Source organism: Lithobates pipiens, unplaced genomic scaffold (genome assembly GCF_037356315.1).
Source record: "Lithobates pipiens isolate NorthernLeopardFrog02 unplaced genomic scaffold, aLitPip1_a1.2 Scaffold_30, whole genome shotgun sequence".
Classification (NCBI taxonomy): Eukaryota; Metazoa; Chordata; class Amphibia; order Anura; family Ranidae; genus Lithobates; species Lithobates pipiens.
In genome coordinates, this window is record NW_027507791.1 from 110111515 (window position 1) to 110135260 (window position 23746).

The 23746-nt window shown below is 43.2% G+C and overlaps 1 protein-coding gene across 1 annotated transcript in view; it reads right to left on the minus strand.

Annotated features, from left to right (window-relative positions):
* The window catches only part of SPRED1 (sprouty related EVH1 domain containing 1), a 121747-nt gene that overhangs the window by 39942 nt on the left and 58059 nt on the right, over nucleotides 1-23746 (minus strand). The window contains exon 2 of the mRNA XM_077464757.1: nucleotides 22682-22856. Within this exon, the coding sequence (XP_077320883.1) occupies nucleotides 22682-22856 (175 nt within the window). The remainder of the gene's footprint in view (nucleotides 1-22681; nucleotides 22857-23746) is intronic.

The following is a 23746-nucleotide window of genomic DNA, read 5'->3' on the forward strand; positions in this document are numbered from 1 at the left end:
CCACGGTCAGGTAGACCAACTACAATTTCAGCCACAACTGCCAGGAAAATTGCACGGGATGCAAAGAAAAACCCACAAATAACTTCAGGTGAAATACAGGACTCTCGGAAAACATGTGGTGTGGTTGTTTCAAGATGCACAATAAGGAGGCACTTGAAGAAAGATGGGCTGCATGGTCGAGTCACTAGAAGAAAGCCATTACTACGCAAATGCCACAAAAATATCCCATTTACAATACACCAAACAGCACAGAGACAAGCCTCAAACCTTCTTGTACAAAGTCATTTAGAGTGATGAGACCAAAATTTAGCTTTTTGGCCACAACCATAGACACTACATTTGGAGAGGAGTCAACAAGGCCTATGATAAAAAGGTACAGAGGTGGATCGCTGATGTTTTGAGGATGTGTGGGCTACAAAGGCACAGGACATTTGGTCAAAATTTATGGCAAGATGAATGCAGTATGTTATAAAAAATAATAAAGGGACATTTAGATTCATCAGCCAGGAAGCTGCGCATGGGACGTACAATGATTCAAAACACAAGGCCAAGTCAACCTGTCATTGGCTACAGCAGAATAAAGTGAAGGTTCTGGAGTGGTCATCTCAGTCTCCTGACCTCAATATCATTGAGCCACTCTGGGGAGATCTCAAACGTGTAGTGAGCAAGACAGCCCAAGCATTTACTGGAACTGGAGGCTTTTTGCCAAGAGGAACGGGCAGCTTTACCATCTGAGAAGATAAACAACCTCATCCACAAATACCACAAAAGACTTCAAGCTGTCATTGATGTTAAAGGGGGCAATACACGGTATTAAGAACCGGGGTAGGTAAACTTTTGATCAGGGTCATTTGGGTAGTTTCTGCTGCCATTATGATTTAAAAAGAGTAAACACAGTTGATTGATAATAAATGGCTTCAGCCAAACACTAACCATGAGTGAAAGAAAATTTTTTGTGTTATCATTCATATTCTCTGAAAAATGGCCAAGAAATCATAAATTCTGTCAGGATATGTAAACTTATGAGCACAATTGTATATGTGCATTTATTATTATTATTATTATTTTTTTTAATGGTGAGCTTAGTATTTAAATGAGAAGTTTTCATGGTTGATGAATTATTTAATTGATTCTGGTATTCTCTGTTTTTAACAAATACAATCCTCTCCAACTTACATTGATATGGATACTATTTAATACACTGCATGTACTTGATGCTCACTTATCTATTAATATAGAAATAACTTTTCTCTCCTTTTCTTGCTCTTTTTTTCACAAATATAATATAATCTACAATACTTTTTCTATCATTAAACACACAAATACAAAGACAAAGGAAAACTAAAGTAAACTATTACAAATGACAGTTATTACTAAGATATACAGAAGAACAGACACAAACACATCCTGTGGAACATTTTTGCAGATATACGGTATACTGCAATTCTAAAATCTCGCTGTAGTCAGTGGTTTGCCGTATACATCAGCAGGATGCAATATGAATTTATTCCTGGTTGATCGGGAGAGATCAGATGGGGGCATTGCTATGACTTCCTGCAGACTGGCTGGAGCCCAGAGCAGGAAGGTGACAGTAATAATGCAGGATGTGTGGAAGCAACATGAAGTCTGACCTGACACTCTCTGGCCTCCTGCATAGATGATGCTGCAGAAGGTCCCAAGAGGAGGCCTCTTTACTTCTCTCTGAAAAAATCAATACCCCTCCAGCCTCCGGAGGTCACATTCCTCTCCTTAACACCGCAGTACAGCCAGCGAATGGTAAAGGACTCAGATTCACAAGACTCACATTACAGTTTATCATGGTGTTATTTAAATGCTACAGCGAGCACATCATTTCCCATAATCAGAGTCTTTATAATATAAGTGGGAGTAAACTCCCTTGGTTGATTTTTACCTAGAGAAACAGTAAATACAGTGCCTTGAAAAAAGTATTCATACCCCTTGAAATTTTCCACATTTTGTAATTTTACAACCAATAACGTAAATGTATTTTATTGGGATTGTATGTGATAGACCAACACAAAGTGGCACATAATTGTGATATCAAAGGAAAATGATGAATGGTTTCAATTATTTTTTTACAAATAAATATCTGAAAACTGTGGCGTGCGTTTATATTCAGTCCCTCCCAATACTTTGTAGAACCAACTTTTGCTGCAATCATAGCTGCAAGTCTTTTTGGGGATGTTTCTGCCAGCTTTGCACATTTAGAGAGTAACATTTTTGGCCATTCTCCTGTGCAAAATATCTTAAGCTCTGTCCGATTGGATGGAGAGTGTCTGTAAACAGCAATTTTCAAGTCTTGCCACAGATTCTCAATTGGATTGAGGCCTGGACTTTGGGCCATTCTAACACATGAATATGCTTTGATCTAAACCATTCAATTGTAGCGCTGGATGTATGTTTAGGGTGGAAGGTGAACATCTGCCCCAGTCTTAAGTCTTTTGCAGACTCTAATGCCGTGTACACACGACCGGACTGAATTCTGTCGGAGTTTGACGGAGTTTCAACGGACTTCCGTCAAATCGGACTTGTCTACACACAATCACACCAAAGTCCGACAGATTCGACTGTGATGACGTATGACCGGACTAGAATAAGGAAGTTCATAGCCAGTCGGACTAGCATACAGATGAAAGGATTTTTTGACCGGACTCGAGTCCGTTGGAAAGATTTGAAACATGTTCTAAATCTAAAGTCCGTCTCATTTTTCAACAGCAAAGGTCCGTTGAAGCCCACACACAGTTGAATTGTCCAACGGATTCGTTCCGTTGGACCTTTGCTGTCGAAAAGTCTGATCGTGTGTACACGGCATAACAGGTTTTCTTCTAAGATTGCCCTGCATTTGGCTCCATCCATCTTCCCATCAACTTTGACCAGCTTCCCTGTCCTTACTGAAGAAAAACATCCCCACAACATGATGCTGCCACCATGTTTCAGGGTGATGTGTAATGTTAGTTTTCCTCCACACATAGTGTTTTGCTTTTAGGCCAAAAAGTTCAGTTTTGTTCTCATCTGACCAGAGCACCTTCTTCTACATGTTTGCTGTGTCCCCCACATGGCTTATCACAAACTGCAAATGGGGATTCTTATGGCTTTCTTTCAACAATGGCTTTCTTATTGCCACTCTTCTGTAAAAGGCCAGATTTGTGGAGTACACGACTAATGGTAGTTCTGTAAACAGATTCTCCCACCTGAGCGTTGCATCTCTGCAGCTCCTCCAGAGTTCCCATGGGCCTCTTGGCTGCTTCTCTGATTAATTCTCTCCTTGCCCTGCCTGTCAGTTTAGGTGGACGGCCATGTCTTGGTAGGTTTTCAGTTGTAGGTTTGCAGTGATAGGTTTGCATATAATGCATTAAGATAAAAAAACCTTCTGCCTTTACAACTTTAAAGTAGAACTATAGGCAATTTTTTTTTATTTTGAATAGAGCAAGAGGGGGTTATAACCCCTGTCAGATTTTGTTTCACCATCTGTGGACCATTGGGCAAAGTTACCTTAATTTCCTGTCCCATAGCCAGAAAGTGAGAGGAAATCCCTGCAAATTAGAGAATTCTTTGGGGACCCCCAGGTTACCAGAAATAGTGTCCCCATTGGAAGATTTCCCCTCTATTACTTTTCCAAGGACAACCCAAATGTAAAATTTTCTTTTAGTTTCACTTTCAATAATGGTAAACTGGACAAATAGAAAGAGTGAAAGTTAATGGGGGCACAGACAGCAATAAAAACCAACAGGGGTTCTAGTCCCTCCCAACTCTATCCAAAACTAAAAACAAAATAAAAAAGTTTTGTCTCGAGTTATACTTTAAAGTTACCCTGTTAAAATAGAAGAGCACTTATCACTTACACTCAAAGCACAAGTGACCTGTGTATTCTATCTTCCCTTCATTCCAGAACTGCCACCTCCATAAGCTTCTTTGGCATTTGACACTTCCAGATTGTCTGATGTCTGAGTCCCCTCCGCATGCCATGGTTCTGTGCTGTGATGTAGGGTTGGAGGTTAGAACCCAAATGCACGACAGGGGAATCTGACAATCTGACACCTTTGAACCTGCAGCACTAAAATGGAGAACAGGTAACAGGACATGGTTTCTGGAGAGGTGAGTATTAATCCCTTCTATGGGTTCAACTGGATGCACTTGACTTTTTTCAATCAGACTAACTATGCAACTATGTTATAGTCTTGTATTGCAAGGAACATTAAGAATGTCTAAACCCAAGAAAAAAATATATATTACAAATTAAATGTGATGGCTGAAATACATTTATTTTTCAGGCTAAGAACATTTTTTTGCAAGTACAGAAAGATCCCTGCGAGAAATCCAGTGTGCTTTATAACTTCAGGAGAACAGCCTACGTTGACAAAAGCCACCCCATCTAAGGACCATAAAGCAATATATCACCTTCTTGTTTTTGAGTTTAGATATGTGATAACACAGATTTCTTTTAAACCTGACAGGGTCATTTTAAGGTATGTAAAACTACATTTATGGAGTGTTGAAAGGAGATCGGAGGATAGTGGTTGGGAGGCCACTTAGCATGCCTTAAGCTTTTTCACTGAAACAAAAAAAATGATTGCAGTAACAAAGTGCATACCTGCAGTAGCCTTCAAAACACTTCTGTCATGGATGAATTTCAGGCCATCCTGACAAAGATCCAACACTTCAGGGTGGTGTTAAGCTTGCCTCTAGGCACTGCCATCCATACATTCATACTGGCCCATGACTAATTGGCAGTTTCACAGGTCAATAGAAATATGCAGGAGACAGGAAGGGGCTGGCAGGCTTAGGTTTTTCTGAAAAGACAGGTGTGCCCCCCACCCCTCCCCAATCCCAGATGCCTAGAACTTCTGGGTTTAATGTCAATATGGTGTCAGGTGCTAAGAAAGAGGGAGATCAGGGACTCTGTGACACCAGCACACACAGGGACATAAGAAGGCTATTCAGCGCCCTATGTATATCTCCATAATCTGATCCTGTAACCCTCCAGTATATTACTGCTGTTACAGCTATAAACGTAAAAATCGAAATTTAACATAATTTTTTTTTAAAGTAATTAAAACAATGTAAATAAAACACACACACACACACACACACACACACACACACACACACACACACACACACACACACACACATATACACATGCACACCCATACACAGTTGACACAACTGCAGACACTCAATTAAGAAACAAGTTTCTTAGTTGCAGTTGGCATACTTTCTAGATTGTAAGCTCTAACGAGCAGGGCCCTCTGATCCCTCCTGTATTGATTTGTATTGCAAGTGTACTGTCTGCCCTCATGTGGTAAAGCCCTGTGCAAACTGTTGGCGCTATATAAATCTTGTGTAATAATAATAATAATAATAATACTTCTGATTTTCATCGTTTTGCAAAAATGCTAACTTTTTAATTGCCACATATTTGTAATTACTTATTATACTGACACAAATTTAGCTTTTTCTAGTTAACTGGAATTTTTGGGACAATAATGTTTGAGTGCGCTAATCGAGGGGAATATGTTGATTTCATAAACATTTGTGTAACTCAAGTGTTGTACGAAAATGATTAATTCACCATTTTTTAAACATTTTCAAGGTCCTCCGTGTTTGAGAAAATGTATGCTTTGGTGGATATTCCAGGAACGTTCAAGTCCTTAATTTTTATGTTAAAAAAAAAAAAAAAAAAAAAAAAGAAGCAAAGCCATCCGTGGTGCAAAATGGGAAACAGTGCTGGTAGGACAAGGGTTAACATTTGATTTATGGTCTTCCCCGGTGATTTTCTTTTTTCCTAGCACTGCATAATTGCTCCAAAAGAACTTTGAGAAAAGTGTAATGCAATGCACTACATGATCCCCTGCTGGAAGAGATAACAGGAAGATGATTAAAGATTTCAGGGATTTAGGCGGCCCACGTGCAGTCTGAGCGGAGTCTGGGGAGTGAGGGGGGATGGAGCCACCAGACAAGGCCTTGGTAAGGGAAACCTGCTTCTTGCATTAACCAGATCAGTACATCTACTGATGGGAAAGGCAGGATGAATCCCAGCTGGTAAAAGCAGTCACTCCGACAAAGCAGAAAAAGCCACTACTTTATACAGAGGCTGGGCTAATCAATATGTCCTAGTATATCGAAAAACCGCACCCCTCGGCAGTGTAGAAGAAAGAAGAATGTTTTTACCTCCCTGATTATAAAGACTTGAATACTTTGAAAACAATACTTATGATTATTAGTAAAAATATAATTATAATAAACATATTGTAAATAAATTGACACTAACGGCTCGTTCACACCAGCCGCAGGGGCCAAGATCAGTACAGTGATGAAGCGATGATTTCCTCTTTTTTCTTTTTACGTTTATTGAGATGTCATATGGACATCCCATTATGCTCAATTGCTGGCCGCTGCACTATGCTGAAAAAAATTACTACATACTTTTTCACTACACCCTGCCTACACACCACCGCAACACAGTGGTCTGAGAAACAAAATTATGCTGGATAGCCGCACTCCAATATTCTCCTTTATTTTGTAAAAACAAGAGTCCTAAGCATAAAAAGTGGATACAGACCAACTGCGGCTATCCAGCATCATTTTGTTTCTATGTCCCTGTGAGCCGGTGTTCTGCCGAGAACTGTCCCCCCATCGGATAGTGTCCACCCCGTACTGCACAGACGCATTGCTTGCACAGTACGGAGGACAAGGAGATGCCGAAAGTCTCCGAAGATGGATGGCGCCTGCGCACTTAATAGTACCTTGTGCCCTGAGTCCAGGTTCAAGCCCCACCATGCAAGTGGACATGATGTTAAAAAGTACCGTACTTAGTAAGAGGGCCCCTCGCAGTACAGGGCAGACACTATCCGATGGGGGACAGTATTCGAAAAGACAGCTGATCCTAGGAGGGGCAATTGTCTTAGAGCGGTGAACTCTCACAACACAGTGGTCTGAACCGGGCACAGAGAAGGCTTTTTGCCTTGTTCATTCGGTAGGACTGCGCTGGAACAGCCGCCCAATGCAGTCCCATTGCATGATTTGTGAACATACCCTTAACAATATCCTTATTTTACAAAAACAATCCTTATACAGCCGCTACTTAATGGTCCTGTAATCTATTATCATGAAATTGTTTCCCTGCGAGTTAGTTCCCAAAACCTCTCCTTATCCCCTCTCACTTCCATTTGTTTGGAAAGAGCACTGCCTGCAGTGTCCTGCGTCCTACTTTTTGCACATACAATTCCCATAGTCCATCTCTTGTCATATTTGTCCAATAAATACAGGATTAAAATCTCCAATACTTGTGGAGTAGTTCTACACAGTGACCATGTCTTGCTGACAGGTAAAGTGAATAAAATGTATTGTCCCATTACAATACACTGTATATTAAGCAGCAAGTAAGCATGTCCCTGAATCTGATGTGTTGTAAGCAGAAAACATGGGCAAGATTAAAGACTTTGACAAGTGCCAAATGTTAATGGATAGACAACTAGGTCAGAGCATCTGCAAAACTTCCCGGTTTGCAGTGGTCAGGACCTACCAAAAGTGCAAGGAAGGAAAACCAGTGAACAAGCATCCAAGGCTCAATTCTGGCATGTGGGGAGCAAAGGCCGGCCTGTGTAGTCTGAACCAACAAAAGAGATACTGTAGCTCAAATTGCTGAGTTAATGCTGGTTCTGATGGAAAGGTAACATACACACAGTGCATTGCATTTTGTTGTGTATGGGCTGCATAGCTGCAGACTGGTCAGGGTTCCCATGTTGACCCTGGTCCACAGCCAAAAGCACATACAATCAGCACGTGAGCATCAGAACTGGACAACAGAGCAATAGAATAAGGTGGCCTGGTCTGATGAATTCAAGAATGGTTTGAGGAAAACAACATGTTTGAGGCATTGATTTGGCCTCTAAATTCTCCAGATCTCAGTTCAATTGAGCATCTGTAGGATATGCTGGAAAACAAGTCTGATCCATGTAGGCCACACCCTGCAACTTATAGGACTTAAAGGAGAAGTCCAGCCAAAGCTCGTTTGGCTATACTTCTATGGATCACAAGAGTGCAGTTCGTTCTGCACTCCTGTGACCCATTTCCAGCAGACAGCGGGCTGAAGTCCGCTCTCTGCTGGTGTCACCGTTTTCATTCCGGCGTCATCGCGACAATAGAGTCTGGATCCGCCAGGTGCCTGGACTGACACCTCACTCAGCCTCTCAGCAAGCCGTTGAGAGCCTAAGATGGCTGCTCTGTCCCCTCCACAGCACTCCAATAAACGCGGAGGGGGAAGAGCAGAGACAGTCAGCAGCTCTCTGTTCATGGAGCTCTAAAAACCAAGCAATCAGCAGTGTTGGATCACTCGGTTTTCAGTGTGGAGGCACCAGAGGACAGATGCAGCCACCTAGGTAAGTATGAATCTAAAAAATAAAAAATAAAATCCTTTACTTATCTTTTAAAGGATCGGTTATTGAGGTTTTGGTGCCAGATACCCCAGCATACCTTCAGAGGTCTAGTGGAGTCCATTCCTGGATGGGTTATGGTGGATAGTCATAATGTTATGGCCACTGAAGTCCTCTTCCATTCCTCCATGATGACATCATGGAGCTGGTGGATGTTAGAGACCTTGCTCTATTCCACCTTCCTTTTGAGGATGCCCCACAGATGCTCAATAGGGTTTAGGTCTTGGCCAGTCCATCACCTTTGCCCTCAGCTTCTTTAGCAAGGCAGTGGTCATCTTGGAGGTGTGTTTGGAGTCGTCATTCATTCATGGTTCTCTCAATGAACTGTAACTCCCCAGTCCCGGCAGCACTCATGCAGTCCCAGAACATGGCACTCCCATTATCATGCTTGAGACTGTAGGCAAGATATACTTGTCTTTGTACTCCTCACCTTGTTGCTGCCACATAGGCCTGACACCATCTAAACCAGTCAAGTTTATCTTGGTCTCATCAGACCACAGAACATGGTTCCAGTAATCCATGTCCTTAGTCTGCTTGTTTGCAGCAAACTGTTTGCTAGCTGTTTTGTGCATCATCTTTAGAAGAGGCTTCCTTCTGGGACGACAGCCATGCAGACCAATTTGATGCAGTGTGCTGTGAATGGTCTGAGCACTGACAGGCTGACCTCCCCACCCCTTCAAACTCTGCAGCAATGCTGGCAGCACTCATACATCTATTTCCCAAAGACATCCTCTGGATATGACGCTGAGCATGTGCTTCTCTGGTTGACCATGGCGAGGCCTGTTCTGAGTGGAACCTGTCCTGATAAACCACTGTATGGTCTTGGCATGCTGAAGCTCAGTTTCAGGGTCTTGGCAATCTTCTTATAGCCTAGGCCATCTTTATGTAGAGCAACAATTCTTTTTTTGTTAGATCCTCAGAGAGTTCTTTGCCATGAGGAGCCATGTTGAACTTCCAGTGACCAGTACGAGAGAGTGAATAGCGATAACACCAAAGCTCCCTATTCACACCTGAGACCTTGTAACACTAACGAGTCACATGACACCAGGGAGGGAAAAGGACTAATTGGGCCCAATTTGGACATTTTCACTTAGGGGTGTACCCACTTTCGTTGCCGGTAGTTTAGGCATTAATGGCTGTGTGTTGAGTTATTTTGAGGGGATAGCAAATTTACACTGTTATACAAGCTGTACACTTGTAATTTCTTCAGTGTTGTCACATGAAAAGATATATTAAAATATTTAAAAAAATGTGAGGGGTGTACTCACTTTTGTGAGATACTGTATATCCCTTTTCTCATACTAATTAAAAACATACAAACAATGCGGCATACCCTGCACTTTATTTCACCCCACCATTTTTGGATGATGACCCCATTCCCTGACAGAGACAAACACTATACAAAAAGTCTATTAACCACTTGCCGACCGCCGCACGACGATATACGTCGGCAGAATGGCACGGGCAGGCATATGGGCGTATATATAAGTCCCTGCCTGCCCGCGGGTGGGGGGCCCGATCGGGCCCCCCCCCGGTGCCTGCGGCGGTCGGCATTCCTTCGAGAGCGATCCGGGATGAGGGGGCGGCCATTCATTCATGGCCACCCCCTCACGATCGCTCTCGACGAATGGAAATCCTCCGTGACATCACTTCCTCTCCTGTAATGTAAACACAGGAGAGGAAGTGATGTATTCTCTCCTCCGTGTCGGTATTTTTCGTTCCGGCACCGAGGAGAGAGGTTCGGTGAGTTGCACCAACACACCACACATACAGTAGAACATGCCAGGCACACTCACACCCCCCCTTTACCCCCCAATTACCCCCCCAATTACCCCTGCCCCCCCAGTCACAGTGACACCAATTGCTTTTTTTTTTTTTTTTTTTGCATTGGTGTCATTTGTGACTGTAATAACTGTTAGGGCAGTTAGGGTTAGCCCCCTTTAGTTCTAATGTACCCCCCTAACCCCCCCAATAAAGGTTTAACCCCGTGATCACCCCCCGTCGCCAGTGTCACTAAGGCTGGGTTCACATTGCAGCGGTTTGAGAACGGATGTGATTCGCACCGCACTGCAGTGCAAATCACATCCGATCTCTGTGCGATTCGAGTTCAGCCATACAGATAGTGTGAACCCAGCCTAATAAGCGATCATTTTTCTGATCGCTGTATTAGTGTCACAGGTGACGCTAGTTAGGCAGGTAGGTATTTAGGTTCGCCGCAACTTTTTATAGCGCCAGGGACCCCCATATACTACCGCATAAAGCCCCCTGATTGCCCCCTAGTTAACCCTTTCACCAGTGATCACCATATAACTGTTACAGGTGACGCTGGTTGGTTAGTTATTTTTTTATAGTTTCAGGGCACCCGCCATTTATTACCTAATAAAGGTTTAACCCCCTGATCACCCGGCGGGTGTCATTTGTGACTGTAATAACTGTTAGGGCAGTTAGGGTTAGCCTCCTTTAGTTCTAAGGTACCCCTCTAACCCCCCCAATAAAGGTTTAACCCCGTGATCACCCCCCGTCGCCAGTGTCACTAAGGCTGGGTTCACATTGCAGCGGTTTATGAGAACGGATGTGATTCGCACCGCACTGCAGTGCAAATCACATCCGATCTCTGTGCGATTCGAGTTCAGCCATACAGATAGTATGGCTGAATTCGTGTCGCACCCGCCGCACCCGCCGCAAACTCGCACGGGACCCTTTTTTTGGTCCGCAGCAGAATCGGATCGCATGGGTGTTCACAACATGCGATCCGAGTTTGCAGATCGCACTGCGATATGCGAACTGATCTGGGGGTGTCATTAACATTTCACTGACACTCCCAGCAGTTCGCATAGGGCAGTGTGAACTGCCGCCAGGAGGCATGTGATGCGGGAACCCGCCGCGCATTCGTGGCGTTCCCACATCGCTCCAGTGTGAACCCAGCCTAATAAGCGATCGTTTTTCTGATCACTGTATTAGTGTCACAGGTGACGCTAGTTAGGCAGGTAGGTATTTAGGTTCGCCACAGCTTTTTATAGCGCCAGGGACCCCCATATACTACCGCATAAAGCCCCCTGATTGCCCCCTAGTTAACCCTTTCACCAGTGATCACCACATAACTGTTACAGGTGACGCTGGTTGGTTAGTTATTTTTTTTATAGTTTCAGGGCACCCGCCATTTATTACCTAGTCTCACTAGTGTACCCCTAAATTTAGGGGTGTCTACTTTCCAAAATGGGGTCATTTGGGGGGGGTTTGTGCCATCTTGGCATTTTATGGCCTTCAAAACTGTAACGCCCTTAGAAAGCCTGAAGGCGGTGCTTGGTTTTCGGGGCCCCGTACGCGGCTAGGCTCCCAAAAAGTCCCACATATGTGGTATCCCCGTACTCAGGAGAAGCAGCAGAATTTATTTTGGGGTGTCATTTCACATATGCCCATGGCATGCGTGAGCAATATATCATTTAGTGACAACTTTGTGAAAAAAAAAAAAAAGTTTGTAATTTTCCCGCAACTTGTGGCAAAATATGAAATATTCCATGGACTCAACATGCCTCTCAGCAAATAGCTTGGGGTGTCTACTTTCTAAAATGGGGTCATTTGTGGGGGTTTTGTGCCATCTTGGCATTTTATGGCCTTCAAAACTGTAATAGGTAGTGAGGAGTGAAGTCAAATATTTACGCCCTTAGAAAACCTGAAGGCGGTTCTTAGTTTTCGGGGCCCCGTACGTGGCTAGGCTCCCAAAAAGTCCCACATATGTGGTATCCCCGTACTCAGGAGAAGCAGCAGCATTTATTTTGGGGTGTCATTTCACATATGCCCATAGCATGTGTGAGCAATATATCATTTAGTGACAACTTTGTGAAAAAAAAAAAAAAAAAAAAATTAAAGTTTGTAATTTTCCCGCAACTTGTGGCAAAATATAAAATATTCCATGGACTCAAAATGCCTCTCAGCAAATAGCTTGGGGTGTCTACTTTCTAAAATGGGGTCATTTGTGGGGGTTTTGTGCCATCTTGGCATTTTATGGCCTTCAAAACTGTAATAGGTAGTGAGGAGTGAAGTCAAATATTTACGCCCTTAGAAAACCTGAAGGCGGTTCTTGGCTTTCGGGGCCCCGTACGCGGCTAGGCTCCCAAAAAATCCCACACGTGTGGTATCCCCGTACTCAGGAGAAGCAGCAGAATTTATTTTGGGGTGTCATTTCACATATGCCCATAGCATGTGTGAGCAATATATCATTTAGTGACAACTTTGTGTAAAAAAAATAAATAAATTATTTTTTTGTCATTATTCAATCGCTTGAGGCAAAAAAATAAAATATTCGATGGGCTCAACATGCCACTTATCAATTTCCTTAGGGGGTCTACTTTCCAAAATGGGGTCATTTGGGGGGGTTTTGTACTGCCCTGCCATTTTAGCACCTCAAGAACTGAGATAGGCAGTCGTAAACTAAAAGCTGCGTAAATTCCAGAAAACGTACCTTAGTTTGTAGATGTGACAACTTTTGCGCAAACCAATAAATATACAGTTATTGACTTTTTTTTTACCAAAGACATTTGGCTGAATACATTTTGGCCTAAATGTATGACTAAAATTGAATTTATTGGATTTTTCTAATAACAAAAAGTAGAAAATATAATTTTTTTTCAAAATTTGCGGTCTTTTTCCATTTATATCGCAAAAAATAAAAATCGCAGAGGCAATCAAATACCATCAAAAGAAAGCTCTATTTGTGGGAAGAAAAGGACGCAAATTTTGTTTGGGTACAACATTGCATGACCGCGCAATTACCAGTTAAAGCAGCGCAGTGCCAAATTGTAAAAAGACCTCTGGTCATTTACCAGCAAAATGGTCCGGTCTGAAAGTGGTTAAAATCTGTAGACCCGCAAGAATGTGAAATGTGAAAGTCACATCAAAAGGAGTGCTCATGGAAAGGTTCCAGTATCGATTTATTATATGTTCTTGTTAAAAAGTCCCTTGGATTTCCCTTCAAAGAACAGCCCGTGAACACCTCCATAGGCTAAAAGGTAGCAATCAATATCTGAATCTAGCAGAGTGATCGCTAAAATAAGCCATAGCTGTTTGCAGCCTCAGATCACACAGTCTATGTCCCGAATCTCTTCAACCTAGTAATACTTGGCTCCATCTCCCAAACATGACCAGCAAACCCCATTTGGCCCGGTGCCTGGATTTCGCACGCCACCGGCTTCAACATGCCAGGAGTGAGCTGATTCATGCAGAATCCTGTGGCTTTCATCCACTAACAGTCTGTCTCCTCCAGACTCATTATCCTGTACCGGAACACTGCACCGTCGCCATGGAGACCAGAATTCTGCAACAGGCATGGTGACCAAGTGCAACAGGCACATGTTTTCAGAGCTGACAGCCATACACGGCACTTATAAGGAACAGAAAGATGGATGACACCGGCAGTCCTAGTATGTGTACACCAACACCTACCATAACAATGACTGACCACAGGATCAAGGCCATGTTCAGGATGTTTCTTTAAAGGGACCCTGGCACCAGACCTCTCTGGTTTATAAGGCCTCATGCACACTGGGTGTTTTTACAGCTGCTGTTTTTTTCTTCAGCCAGTAAACTCCCCTGCATGTTATGCTATGTGTCCACACACCACAGGCTGTTATCAGAGTTTTTTGGCAGGGTAGTTTTCAGGCTGGAGAAAACCCCAGAACTAATGCGTTTTCAGCTGTAAAATGCGGAAAAATGCGGAAAAACGCGGCTTTCTGGCATTTATGAGTCTCAAGCTTTTGTGGGAGTATAGTTTTGCTAAAAAATGCTAATGCAAAAACGCAAAAAAATGCAGCAAATCAATGCATCCTTCTACAGCTAAAGCTACTGGTGTTTTTAGAAAGTCCAGTGGGCATGAGGCCTTAAAAGAATTCAAAGCATAAATTCTTAACTAAAAAATGTCTCTTTTATTGCTCTCAGCCTCCTACAAATTCCTTTGCACAGCTTGTTCCAAACAAAGGGAAGTGAGATGGAAAAGGAGAGGTGCCAGAGCTCATGGAAGATGTTACAAGGAGGCAGAAAAACACAGAAACTATTTTATGAAAAAATAGAATACATGGCCATTAAAATGTTTTTAACCTTAAAAAAAAATAAATAAATAAAAAAGCATATTATACAGCATAGTGCTTGTGCTGTGTAATTTGGCCCCCTGTAACACCTGAAATACCTCGCTGATCCTGCCAGTTTCTGCCTTCCTCTCTGTAAACTGACCATGGTGTGTATCATGGCTGCTGAGCCCTGACACCGTGGTCAGTTTACATGCCTCCATCAACTGCTGTATCTCCTCTCTCGCCTGTCCTCCTCCCCCTTCCTCCTCCCCCCATCCCTGCCTGTCAGCTCCTGTGTCAGGGCCTGCCCCCTCCTGCTGCTGAAATAACAATTAATGTCCTATATAATCCACTTTTGTTCCTAACCATAGGTGCTCCTGTGTGTGTGTGTTTTATAAAAAAATTAAAAAAATCAGATTATACCTCATTTCAGAGCGGCGCTAAGCGATCACGTGACCGGCTGACTCTCTCCTCCTCCCTTCCTGACTGACGTCAGTGGGGGAATCTCGGCCCGCCCACTGTCGCTGTCTAATGGGGAGAGGAGAGAGCCGGCTGGTCACGTGAGCACTGATTGACACCCTGTTATTAGGTATAATTGGCTTTTTTTAAATAAAACACACACACCCACAGGAGCACCTATCTTTAGGAACCAAAGTGGATGATATAAAGTTCTTACAGTGGGTTAACAACCACTTTAAAGCGGAGGTCCACCCTAAAGTGGACCTTCCGCTCATCGGAACCCTCCCCCCCTCCAGTGCCACAATCGGCACCTTTCAGGGGGGAGGGGGGTGCAGTTACCTGGATAATCCAGGTAACTGCACCCACTTCCGGGACAGCTCTCTGCGGAAAGGGGTGTAACTTACACCCCTTTCCGCAAGTGCCCGCCCCTTCCCGCAAGTGCCCTGCTGCCTGCTGGGAAACACACAGCTCCCAGAGGCAGTGGGGAGCGTCCTTATTGCGCAGCGCAATTCGCGCATGCGCAGTAGGGAACCGGGAAATGAAGCCGAAAGGCTCCATTTCCTGATTCCCATACCCAAGATGGCGGCGGCAGGACCCGACAGACGACCTAGCGATCGGCTTCGGGTGCCGACATCGCGGGCGCGCTGGACAGGTAAGTGTCACTATTTTAAAAGTCAGCAGCTGCAGTATTTGTAGCTGCTGGCTTTTAGAAAAAAAAAAAAAACACGGAGTCCCGGTGGACTCCTGCTTTAAGTAGTGGATGTGTATGTTTGTTTTTTAAGGATATCATTTAGTCCCCGTTCACAATGGTGCGACTTGTCATGAGATTTGACAGTTCCAATAGAACCATTCATATCGCCACAGCTCATGTCATAGCGATTATGAAAAAGGTTCTTGCACTACTTTTTACCTATTTCATTGTGACTTGCATAGACTTCTGTTAAATGAAGTCGCAAGCCACAATGAAATTGGTAGTTTAAATCGCACTGATGCGCGGCTTTGAAATCATGCAGAAGTAGCATGATTTCAAAGCCGCACTGTTGTGAACGGAGGCTTAGTGTCACTTTAAAGTGGTTGTAAAGTCTAAAGATTTTTTACCTACATGCATGAAGGTAAAAAACCTTCTGTGTGCTTCTCCCCCTCTTGATCCAGTGATGTGCATGGAAGCCTTAGCTCTCCTGGGTCTCTTTCTCCTCATTGACTGAGACAAAGCAGCGGAAACCATTGGCTCCCACTCCTGTCAATCACAGCCAGTGAGCTAATGAGGAGAGAGTGGGGGCGGGGAAAAGCCTTGGCTCTATGTGTCTTATGGTGGGACTTGCTATTGGGGGCACTGATCAAGGAGGAGGAGCCAGGATCGCCGGTGAGGATCGCCGCTGCTCTGTGCAAAACCACTGCACAGCGCAGGTAAGTATAACATTTGTTATTTAAAAAATAAAACAAAGCTTTAATATAATTTTAATTTCCACAAAAATCCTTGCATAAGATGATCTGCATGTAACGTATTTTATAAGTATGTTTTTTATCTGTAAAAGCCTCCCTTATGTTGACATTCAAAAGCCACAAGACTGCTGTGTTAAACTTAAATGTGATATCAGCAGCTATCCTACCCCACTAGCTACATAAAAAGGGTATGTGGGGAGGTGAAAGGAGGGGTGGAGGACTTGGGCCAGCACAGGCCATAATTAGACCCTCCCAAAGGAGGGTCTGCAAGGGGGAATTACCTGCAAGAGGGGAGGGGGCTGTGCAAGGGGGAATTACCTGCAAGAGGGGAGAGGAGGGGGCTGTGAAAGTGGGAATTACCTGCAAGAGGGGAGGGGCCTGTGCAAGGGGGAAATACTTGCAAGAGGGGAGGGGTTGTGAAAGGGAGAAATACTTGCAAGAGGGGAGGGGTTGTGAAAGGGAGAAATACTTGCAAGAGGGAAGGGGGCTGTAAAAGGGGGAAATACTTGCAAGAAGGGAGGGCTCTGTGAAGGGGGAAATAGCTGCAAGAGGGGAGGGGGCTGTGCAAGGGGGAAATAACTGCAAGAGGGGTGGGGGCTGTGCAAGAGGGAAATACCTGCAAGAGGGGAGGGGGCTGTGCAAGAGGGAAATACCTGCAAGAGGGGAGGGGGCTGTGCAAGGGGGAAATACTTGCAAGAGGGGAGGGGCTGTGCAAGGGGGAAATACTTGCAAGAGGGGCTGTGCAAGGGGGAAATACCTGCAAGAGGGGAGGTGTCTGTGCAAGGGGGAAATACCTGCAAGGGGGGAGGGGGCTGTGCAAGGGGGAAATACCTGCAAGAGGGGAGGGGGCTGTGCAAGGGGGAAATACCTGCAAGAGGGGAGGGGGCTGTGCAAGGGGGAAATACCTGCAAGAGGGGAGGGGGCTGTGCAAGAGGGAAATACCTGCAAGAGGGGAGGGGGCTGTGCAAGAGGGAAATACCTGCAAGAGGGGAGGGGGCTGTGCAAGGGGCAAATACTTGCAAGAGGTGAGGGGCTGTGCAAGGGGGAAATACTTGCAAGGGAGGGGGCTGTGCAAGGGGGCATTACCTGCAAGAGGGGAGGAGTCTGTGCAAGGGGGAAATACCTGCAAGAGGGGAGGGGTCTGTGTTGGGAAATGGATTAATCAACGTTTCTAGCACGTTCAACAAGATATAGCAAACTGAAGTAAAAAATGTTTTTAGGTTAAAGCGTCTTTTTAAAGGGGAATTCCAGGCAAACAGCTAATCAGGGAAAACTCAGGTCTCTTCTTCTCCTGTCAAGCAGGATTGTGTTGTGTGGCAGAGCTGTGTAAATCACATGGCTGGATAGACATAATACAGATCCTCTGACAGGTAAAAGATCTCTCATATATGAATTTCATCTGTGCACTTAGGTGTTTGTCTGGAGTTCAGCTTTAATAAAACGTGTGCCCACTTTATTGCTATAAGAACTTGCAGCAAATCTGCCACAAGGCAGAAGATGGAAAAACCAGTGCCTTCTTCTTCATGTTTTGTCATGACCAGTTTCCTATATTGGCTGAAAAAGCGGACATACATTGCTGTACTACAAGTTTCATTTCTCTTCTACACACCTAGACGATTGTCATCTGCAAGTTATTAAGGAAACTGGATGTCCAAAATGCAGAAAAGGGGAAGCTACTAATGTCCCTAAACTGAAATTACAAGAATGCATGACTATAAAAAAAAATTCTATCTGATGACTAAAGTTGTCTGTAAATGGCAATTTTTTTTCCCTCAGCCAGTGAAAAAAAAACAGAACCCACCATCCACACAAACGAGATGGATGGAGGAACCTCCCAACCCCTCAACACATTGTGCTCAGTGGGACCTGCTGCTGTCAGAATCCATTGATCAGTGGATGTAGCCGTTGATAGAGAAAAGTTTTCCAACTTCTTTGTTCGATCAAACAATTGACTTCTATGGAATAGGGATGGCCACACATTGATCGAAATTCGGCCGATCCCCACTGAACTTTCTGAATTTCGATCTGTCCATGACCAGTTTAAAGCTGTAAGAATGAAAAAAAAAGTGCTGGCCACAAGGAATAAAACTGGCTTTAGGTAAATTGGGTCCAGTTAGATGAGTTTTAAAAACAAAAAATCAAGTGAATGAATATATTTAACAGTGCAAGTTCTGACCCAAAGCCGGGCAAGAACTTACAAAGGGACAAGGACCTTCCCCATCATGATAGCATAGAGTGCGGCATTTGAATAAGTAGTATTCCAAACCTTACTCTACATAGTCGTTTGAAAGGATGTAAAGATGGCGCTTCTGCATCTTACAGGCCTGGGCCATTTTAATGCATCAACAGAAACTGGCAACATACTTTTCCTTCTATCCAAGTGATCGCTAAAGCATGGAAAAAGTCCACAGTCTGTTTTTAAGACTTTAAAGAGTATATGAACTTGATGCTGGTCAACAAGAAAACTAGCATCTTGAATGTCTCAAACTACATTTTGGAAAATATTACATACACTTTCCCATTCTTGAATCCATCTAATTTGAGCTAATTGTAACCTTCATATTATGTTTTTTACACCTGGGCCTGAGGGGGAATCATTTTCACTCCCCCCCCCCCCCACCCCCTACCCTATCAGTCTGTTTTCACCCTATATCCATGTTCCTTGATTCCCCTCCTTCACTTTCTTTCTCCCTTAAGCCTCGTACACACGATTGGATTGTTGGTAAACAAAACCATGGAATTTCGTCTGAAGGGCGTTAGCCCAAACGTGTCCTGCATACACACGGCCACACAATTGTTGGCCATACTACATCGTTTTTCAGCTCTTTAGCGCCACCCTTTGAGCTCCTTCTGCTAATTTCATGTTAGTAGAAGTTTGGTGATTGTTGACTCGCATTTTTTATTTCATGCTTTTCATTTTGCACTTTTAATTTCGCACTTTTCAAATCTTTTCTGAACGGCCGTTCGTCAACCAGTCATGTTGCGGAATCGGAGGAGATAACGTGTTATTAATTATTGGCCTTGGAGTTATTGCTTTGACATTATTTTTTCTTTGAATAATAATGTGATTTGGTATGTTTTCTATATTTTTGAATGCATAGAATTCACTTTTTGATTAAGTTCTATTGGCAGATAGCATGTCTAATTTTATTTGTTTTTTAATGCACAATAAAAAGTTGTGGCGACTAATACTTGGCTATGTGTTTTACTTCAAATGACAGTTTGGGAGTAGGCAGTTACATTTTAAAAAATACAATGTAAAATTAACAAGGGACACCAACATAGTTGCATTTTTGATCTTAAAAACTACGGGATAATGGTGTTGTGGTAACTTGCCCAAATAATAAAAAAAAAAAGCATAATAATATTATTCTTAATATCACTAGAAAAAAAAGCCTTTGAAAATTGTTTGCAATAACTCCATCAGTATCACCAGCAAAGCAGCTTCATTATTATCCCATTAAAAAAGAAGAGAATGTGCGCTGCATTTTCGAGATTTCACAATCTGCCATGTCACAACCACATCTGGCTCGTCCTTGCTTTCGAGCATGCGTGTTTGTACTCTTGACTTTTGTCCGACGGACTTGTGTACACACGCCACGGAAAATTTATAAACCTGCCATCCAACATTTGTCCATGGAAAGTTGGCCAACAATTGCATGCACGCGGTCGGATTTTCCGCCAACAGCCTATCATCACACATTTCCCCTTGGAAAATCTGATCGTGTGTACGAGGCTTAAAAGTTTTCCCAACTTTCACTCTTCAAGGGTTTTTAAGATCTCCCTAGCCCTGCCCCTCAACATTTTAACTACTCTGTTTGGAACCATAAATCCTCATGCAGGTTCAGTCAACGTTATCTGCTATGAGGCCCTCAATAAGACAAGAGTTAGGGCTTCATAAATCTGCTTCTAAGCGAACTCGAATTTGTATCTCTATTACCCATTAATTCTTACCAGATATTTCTGCCCCTGCATGGGATCACTTATTTTTATAAAAAACCCAATAAAAGTAATAGCAATAGAAGAAGTAGTATCCTTTTATTTGTTTACAGTATTCAGTTATGAATGGGAAAAAGTACACTGGTACAACTGTTCCTTCATTCTATCCATTAGGATTTAAACATCGAGCACACACAAATGTAGCTATAAAGCTGCACAAATGTATGCTTATCAGATACATAAGAACACAGATGTTTTCATAAAAAACTAGGAAAAAGGATGGAAAGAACATGCAGCCTACATCACTGCAGAAGTAATCCTTCTGTTTAACAATGCTTGCAGGTTCACTCCATCATAATTATGTTTAAATCCCAAATCTAGCTGCTTTTTCACAAATTACTTCACAAAACTGCAAATAGATAAAAAAAATGAAAAACAGGGCCGTGTTTATCATCTCCTTCTTGTGGGAATAAATGAAAAGCCAACAGGATTAAAACGGACACGATTTACTTATAAGGGGAAGAAAACATAAGGGTAACTTAAATGTGGACAAACAGGAAAATAAAGGAAGAACTACACTGCACCAAGTTTGGTGTTTTGCTTTTATAAAGATAAAAGTGAAAGAAAAATAGGTATGTATTTGTGGGCTTTGGGCATTTGTGTGTTCAAGAGAAATGTGTAGTTGTGTACAAAGCGTTGTTGAAGCTTTTTAAGTATTCTTCACCTCTAGTTTGGGGATGTTAACATATATCAAAACTCAAGAACAAAAAATGTAAACACGGATCAGTTATAACTATGACCACTGACAGTTAAAGTGAATAACACTGGCATCTAAAATTTGGTGGGATATATAAGGCAGCAAATGAACATGTTGCACCAAAAGTTAATGTGGTGGAAGTCGAAAAAATGGCCAAGTGTAAGGATTTGAGTGACTTTAAAAAAAGGGCCAAATTGTAATGGCTAGATGGCTAGCATCTCCAAAATGGCTGCTCTTGTAGGATGTTCCCGGTCTGCAATTGTCAGGACCTACCAAAAGTGGTCCAAGGTAGGAAAACCAACGAACCGGCCACAGTATCATGGGCAGCCAAAGATTATTGATGCACATAGGAAGGGAAGGCTGGACTGTGTAGTCCAATCCAATAGAAGAGCTGCTGTAGCTCAAATTGCTGAAAAAGTTAATAGTGGTTTGAACAGAAAGGTGCCAGAACTCACAGTGTAATGCATTTTGCTGTGTATGGAGAGGTTTAGCTAGTCAGGATGCCCACGCTGACCCATGCCCACAGCCAAAAGTACCTACAATGGGCAGAACTGGACCATGGAGCAAGGGAAGAAGGCGGCCTGGTCTGATGAATCATGTGTTTATATTTTACATTATGTGGTTGGCCGGGTGCATAAGCATTGTTTACCAGGAGATGAGACAGTACCAGGATGCATTATGGGAAAAAGGCGAGGCGATAGAGTGTGATGCTTTGTCTAGTGGAATCTATGCCTTGATGGGTCAGGGCTGTTTTTTGTAGCAAAAGGGGGGGCTACTGAATATTAGGTGGCTGGTCATAATGTTATGGGTGATTGGTGTATATTGCAGCTTACCAGTCCTTTTTTCAGACTCTCTTTCCTTTATTTTTAGAGAAGAAGTACAGCCAAAACTCATTTGGCTGAACTTCTCCTGTGGATCACAGGAGTACAGTTCGTTCTGCACTCCTGTGACCTGTTTTCAGCAAACAGTGGGCTGAAGCCTGCTGTCGACTGACATCACAGAGCTGGTCCAGGCTCGGGCAAGATGGCGACCATATGATCTGGATCCGCCCACATGCCTGGACCAGCACCCGGCTCAGCCTCGACATGCCACCGAGAGCCTGAGCCGGATGCTCCTGCCCCCTTCACAGCCCAGTACTCCAGTGAGCGGGCAGAGGGCAGAGCAGAGAGCCGGTGACTGTTAGTCCTGCTCAGGGAGCTGTGAGAACTGAGTTATTGGCGTGTTTGATCGCTCGGTTCCCAGTGTTAAAGCTGGCGGGGTGTTCGTGCCAGTAACACACTTGACTGCAGGAAGTACAAGCTAAGTCCTGTATGTACAAGAATGTCAAGTCCGTAGGAGGTCTTCTTTAGTCCAGTATAGTTTGTACCTAAAAAATGTATAAACTTCAAATTAGAGGACAAGGATAGAATATGCATATACACAGGGGTGAGGGTAGGGCTAAAGAAGAAGAAAAGACACCAAGAGCTTTGTACAATGGTGTGGCAGCTATGGGTGGTAGCACAAAGGACAAGCACATACGTGTAGGATACAAAGTAAACAGCATAGAATTCTAAGACATCTCTCACCGTTTTGTCTCTGAGCCGTTCTCCATGGACAAGAAAATCTGAGCTGCCATTATCCTCAGGGTGGAGAGTCTTGTACACGGTGACACAGCTGAGTCCACCTCCTGCAAGTGGCAGCCACCCGCCACTTGAGTCATCCCGCGTCATCACCACAGCTCGCACGCGTGCATAACTGTCACTGCAAAAGAAGGACAAATACATGTTGGTTGATGGAACTCCATACTGGTTTGTTATAAAACAAACATTCATGAAAGCCAAAGACAGGACTTTTTTTTTTTAAGAAGACACAGCTTAGGGCTGCTACACACTTTCGGATTTCAAGACACATGCTTTATTTTTTATTTTAACGCATTCTAAATTAGCTTTTAGATACATCTTTTTGTCAGAATCAGATAATAATAGAAAAATAAAAAGCAAAATAAAACACATATTTGTGTTTTTCATGCAGTTCCATTCAACTGTATGGTAGATGTTAAATAAAAAAAAAAATCTGAATGAAAATACATAATGCTTCTAACCAGAAATACTACCAGTATATCATTTGCAGCATTTTAGTTATCTTTAAGTAAACAAACGGAAACTCATTTTATGACTGAAAATAAAAGTCAAATGGACCCACACATCCCAGCTCCTTTTTCCCTCCAACAGGCTTTCCTGCTTTCTTACAAAATGTCTACTAAAACATAATATATGCTCCATTTGGAGGAAGCAATTGGTAGATGAGTCAGGGGAAGAGATATGGGCTTCTGCAGCTAAAAGCTGTCCCGGCACCAGAGAACACGTATAATCCACTTTGCTCCTGCAACTGAGAATAGGACTGCAGACCCGTCCCAAGGTAAGCAAACTATGGTCTGCCCTTTTTATACTCAATCATGTTACGGACCTGTTGCCAATTAACCAAATTAGTAGCACAATGTTCCTCCAGCTCTTCCTTGTTAGTACCACTAACTTTGCCAGCTTTTTGTTACCGTTTCAACTTTTTTGAGGCATGTTGCTGCCATCAATTTTCAAATTGACCTTCATTTTTTTTTTTTATAGTACATCTTCTCAGGTTAAACATTTGATATA